Genomic DNA, 5,585 nt, shown 5'->3' on the forward strand with positions numbered 1-5,585 from the left:
AATTATCAGGAATTTGGTTTTATCTCTCTAGAGAACCCTGTCTAACTCACATGCCATCACCTTTAGCGGGTGGATGCTTCCAATGGCAGGTAGTTCCCCGTGGTCACCTGGATGATCAGTGTGGTGGCCCCCACACTGAGAAACCTAGCGTTGTCTGTCAGGGCTCTGAGCCTCAGACTCTCCGGAGCCATCTCTTACTGCCCTTGCTATGCTGAGCTGTGGAAACCTGAATTCCAGTTCTTGGCGGACCTTCTTAACCTGCTAACTTGAACAATGCCCAGGAAGGTTGAGCAAGATGCCTGAGGCCTGAGCAGGGGAAGGCAGGAGGGCTAGTTAAGAGATTTTCTCCACTCAGGGTTTCTCAAGGTCATGTGTATGCAACGGTGCTTCAAAAAGTTGGTGGGAAAATTCCATTATCCTTTAAATCCATTTGTCCATGAACTTAGTGAAGCCGCCTTGTCTGGTTCAGCATTCAGCTCATCTCCCTGCTGCGGGGACACCTCCTCAGCTACCACTCCAGGTTTCCTGCTCTGCATCTTGCCTGTGAGCCTCATGGCGCCCTGGACTTCCACTGGGAAGGCGTAAGTCAGCTTTTTCGTCACTCCAGCCCTGACATCTAGCACAATGTCCTAGACACAGTGGACACACAAAAGACTTGTGGGAGGGCGGAAAGGGGGAGGGAACACGATGGCCACATGCCCACTGTCCATGCAGAACAGCCTACCCGGGGCCGCTTCCAGACACTGTGTGGATGAGATTTTCTCTCGCTCTGACAGGGTCCCCAGGGGCATCACCCAAGTCTGCCATGCCCTTCCGTGCATCTGCGGCTGACAGTCCTTACCACCCTCACCCTCACATACACCTGCTTGGCATATGTGATGCCTTCTTTGCTCAGTCCACGGTTTAATCACAATGGCCCCAGCACCTCTCTGTCTCCTAAAGGAGCTCTACAAGTCCCAATCTAATCTGTTCTGTGCTTTAAATGACAAGTTCCTGAGTTGGCACACTGCCAGGCCCCTATGAGTGCCCCCTCCTCCTCCTCCCACCCCCTACCCCCGTCCCACCACACACACACTGAGAGTCGGGGGATGCATGGGCTGCTCCAGGGCACACAGCAGTCATTGGGAAGCAGGACAAGACAGTTCTTACTTCACAGAGCCGGAAGCTCGGGAGGACCATCTAGCACGCAATGGCGATTTTCGTGAAACAGAATGCTAATTTTGATCGTTAGAAACAGGACAAGCATTGGCCTGGGTATCTGGGTGAGATCTAGATGCTTTCTGGTCCTGGCTCTACCATGCTGTCAGCAAGTCCCAAGCCAAAGCTGACATCTGTTACATGACGAGATGACCCCACCAGCCCAGGTCAATCTTGGCATTATGTGACCCGGCGACTATTTTTCACTTAAGAGCCCTTCCCCCAAAACATCATCGGTACTCCAAAGATTGCGAGCTGCTGGCAACAACCACCACACACTCAGGAATCTGGGCCAGTGTCTCCAGTGCTCACGGCAACTTCTCAGGAGGCCACGATTACTGGGATAGTTAGGTTTGGTGGAAACTTGGGTGGGCCAGGAGTCTCAGTAGTTTGGCATTCAACACCTAGGAGTCCACTAGGACCTGACCTAACACAATGTAATCATTGCCAATCAGTTGTACGATGATTAGGGCAGGAGGTAACATCCTTACTGAGGTCACAACCCCGATAAAATCAATGGACAGGAGGTTTCCTTGGAGGGGGTTTCCAGCTTCCAATATAAGTGGATGCTGTGGGAAAGCTTGCTTGCTTTTGTGGTGGAGCTGCCTCCTGCAGGTGGCTCATCTACCTCTGGTTCTTTGGACTTGAACCAATGGCTTGCCACATTTCTTGCTGATCCTGGGAGTTGTTAGTGGCCTGCCATCTGACCTGCTGACCTCGCCTCGACAGTCACCACCAGCCTATGGACCTTAGATTCCTTGGGAGAAGCTTCCAGACTAACATCTGTGGAACCTGCCTGAATTTGACTGCTTCTACAACCAGGTGAGCCATTTTCTTGAAATAAATCTCTCTCTGTCACACACACACACACACACACACACACACACACACACACACCTATAGATGTGTCTATGGTTTTGCCTCTCTTGTGAACCATTACACACACGATCATGCAAGACACCAGCAGACATTGTTAGAGCCTGAAACCAGCAAATCAACAGCTTTTCTGGCAGATGCATTTTTTGGACCCTAGTTAAACACTGGAGGTGGGCCCCAATGTCCGGGACTCTGCTTCTGCTCCCACGTACCCTCTTCTCTCAGTCTCCCACTAGAAGCAGGCATTAGCAAACCTATTTTCTTAGATGGAAAAAGTCAACCATTCTGATAAAATGTAGACTTTTCCTAAGCGTACACTTTTAGCGAAAAGACGTTCCCGCCTCAGTCCTGGGTGTTTGGGACTTCAACACTTCCTTCACCTCAGCTCCTTAGCACACGGAGCTAGTTCAATTACTCCCCCACACATGTGCTTGACTTTAGTACAAACCTGTTTACAGCTTGCAGGCAAGGGCCATCTTAATGAGCTGGCATGTTAATTTCACAAGCGCGACTGTGGGCACGGTCTAGGAACCCCCTTAAGGAAGGGTCAGTTGGGTGGGGCTCTGTCGGAAAGCAGCACGCATTTCCAAAGGTGTCTCCCACCCGCTCCGCCTTCCCCACAGACGCGCGCACTCAGTACCTGGAGTAGTAGGACTCCACTCCCAGGGCCTCCCGGGCGCTGGCGATGTGCTGCTCCAGGGCTGAGCTGGTGGCCGAGGGAAGGGTCGCACCGCTGCCCCCCTGGAAGTCCCCGGGGCTCTCCCCAGCGCTGTCTCCCAGATGGTGCTCATGGAACTTGAGGATCCCTGGAACAAGAGAGGCAGAGCCCCTGAGTGGGCGTGGGTAGGTGTGGGATGGGGTGAGGCGGGAAGCCCTGAGTGGAGGTTCTCCCGCCCGGGGCTGCTGAGCATCAGGGTAGTGCCGACACCTGGGAGCTCAAGACTCCGCTGGGACTTCTGGCCAGACAGCCAGAAGCTTCTGGAACCGTGGGGGCTTCATGCAGATTTCAAATACAGGCGCTCCAACTAGGAGTTGCCTCCTTCCAGGAAGGGCAAGTGTTTAACTGCAGAGGGAAATTCTCACAAAGGGGGAATCTGAAGAAACCTTGGTTAAACCTTAAGATTAAAAAAAAAAGTCAATCTAAACATGAGGGGGTTTCAAATGGAATTACAAATATCACTGGCATTTCCCATGACCTTTATATCACTTGGGAAAAACAACAACAAACAAAACCAAATTCATTGCCACGGAGTCGACGCCAGCTCCCTATAGGACAGGGCAGAACTGTCCCTGTGGGTTTCCGCAACTGTAACTGTGTACAGGAGAAGAAAGCCTCCTCTTTCTCCTACAGAGCGGCCGAGGGGTTTCGAACTGCTGACCCTGCAGATCGCAGCCCAACACTTCCTCATCAGGGCTCCTATATAGCTTAAAGGCCAGAGGAAAAACATTTCAAATCATTTTTAAAACAAGATGTGCTGGTCAAAGATCATGAACGGATTAATGGAAGGGGGGAAAAGTAAAGCCGGCTGTGGGGGAGCAGTGGATTAGCGGGGACGTGTCCCCGTGTCCCAGGATCAGGTGGAATGAGGTCTGCTGGCCTGGGAAAGGCCGGGCCTCTGATAAGATTAGCAAACTCATTAAGAACAGAGAGGGATGCTGAGAGAAGAAACAAGAGGACCTCATCAGACATAGCTCATTACTGCAGGGTCTAGATGGCTCACTTGTCACGTTTTCCACTCAGCCCTCCCCACCCCCTACCCCCAAGGTAACAACCACAGTGAGAAAAAGCTTTACTTCCCCACCCCCACCAGGTACCAATCTTGTCCTCTAACCCAGAGTTTTCTTGTCAAAGAACCGTAAAGATGTGGGGTGGGGGTGGGGACGAATACATCAGAGACCCTGAAATGCTGAGCCGTGAGTGCATGGAGCCTGAGACGCTGTGAGCTGGGGACTGCCATCAGCCAGCCTTTTCTGTTTTAAATCAAAGGGACAGAAACAATCAAGAAAAACTTGTCAGTTGTCTCTGGTGGGTGAGCTTGGGTGAAATGGGCTTGCAGATGCACAAGGAGCCTGCCCTTCAAGATTCCCAGCCACCAGACCCACTTCCCCAGTTGGTAGCCTTCAATCAGAGCCATCTGTAGTTTATCAGACAAAGCCATGACCCTGGGTCTGAACTGCACTTGAACTGCACTGAGGCTGTTACTCAAAAAAACCAAACTCACTGCCATGGAGTGGATGCTGACTCACAGCGACCCCCCATGGCAGGGTAGAAGTGCCCCGGTGGGTTTCCAGGATGATGATTCTTTATAGGAGAAGAGAGTCTCTTTTTGCTTCTGAGGAGCAGCTGGTGGTTTCAAACGGCCAACGCTGTGGTTAGCAGCCCAAGAAGTAACCATTACACCACCAGGGCTTCTCTGAAACTGTTACAGCTGGGATCTTTCCTGGACTAGACTCACAATAGAATTGGTTAAAAACGGGTTCTGCAAAAGCCAGAAATGTCAAGCCTCACACTTCATTCAGATTCTGTTGGACAATGGCCCTGGACTCCCTGTCTTCCTCGAAGACAGTTTCCCGCTCAGTGGTGAGGCGGGGCTGGCGAGAGCTGGGCCGTCGCCCCAATGGACTGTCTCCCTGCGGCATGTCCACGGTGGCTGAGGGGCAGCGGAAGCTGATGTCAGCACCTCCATACATCAGACAGGCCCAGGTTGGCGGCCTTAGTGACCCTGCTCCCTGGCATGCTCACCTGCCCCTGGAGCAAGAAGCCAGCTGTACAGGTAGCCGGCAGCCAGCGAGTAGTAGAGAACCAGGCCCCTCTGGCTGTTAACCATCTCTAAGATCTGATCGATGGTGACCGGGCAGTAGGGGTCCGAGTCCTGTTGTCCCGTCTGCCGCTCCACAAGAAGGTCAGCGAAGGCCCTCGTCCGTCCTCTCTCCGCCACGGCCAGGGCTTCATCGTGATGGCCTAAGAGACACAAGGGCCCTTGTGAGTGCCGGCTCAGGACAGAGGGCAGAAGGGGTCATGGCCACACCTCTGAAGGGGTGGGGTCCACTCATACAGCCTCCTGGTTTTAGACCAGCCCTCTCCCTGACCCCTAAACCATGGGCCAGCAGCACAAAATAGGTCCTCCTCCTGTGCCTGCCCGTCTCTGGTCCAAGTTCTGGGCTGAGTCTGGCGCCAGCCCGTAGTCCTGTCTCTCTGGGGACCGCCCTCTCCGGCTTGCACAGATGACAGCAACGTGGGCAGGTCTCCTGTCCTTCCAGTCCCTTCAAGATGGATTCTGTGTCACCCCGCCCCGCCCGGCCCACACTCCCCTCTCTTCCTGCCTGCCTGCCAGGGCCTGCCTTCACCTATCACTCCAGCCTCCCCTCTCATTCCCTGGAGGCGGGGGTGGGGCTGATCAACACCAGCCAAGCTCACAGGAAGCAGTGCCCACTGCCCCATGAGGGGTGAGTTCATTAAATGTGTGACCAAATGGAGGGGGCTAATTTAATATCCAAACGGCCCTTAGCAG

The 5,585-nt window shown here is 53.3% G+C and overlaps 1 protein-coding gene across 1 annotated transcript in view; it reads right to left on the reverse strand.

Moving 5' to 3' along the window:
* The window catches only part of TTC28 (tetratricopeptide repeat domain 28), a 669,495-nt gene that overhangs the window by 54,549 nt on the left and 609,361 nt on the right, over positions 1-5,585 (reverse strand). Inside the window, exons 11-12 of the mRNA XM_013007879.2 lie at positions 4,817-5,035; positions 2,714-2,879 (exon numbers count right to left, since the gene is read on the reverse strand). Of these exons, the coding sequence (XP_012863333.1) occupies positions 2,714-2,879; positions 4,817-5,035 (385 nt within the window). The remainder of the gene's footprint in view (positions 1-2,713; positions 2,880-4,816; positions 5,036-5,585) is intronic.

Source organism: Echinops telfairi, unplaced genomic scaffold (assembly GCF_000313985.2).
Source record: "Echinops telfairi isolate 266 unplaced genomic scaffold, ASM31398v2 ScPeMD7_29;HRSCAF=101, whole genome shotgun sequence".
NCBI lineage: Eukaryota > Metazoa > Chordata > Mammalia > Afrosoricida > Tenrecidae > Echinops > Echinops telfairi.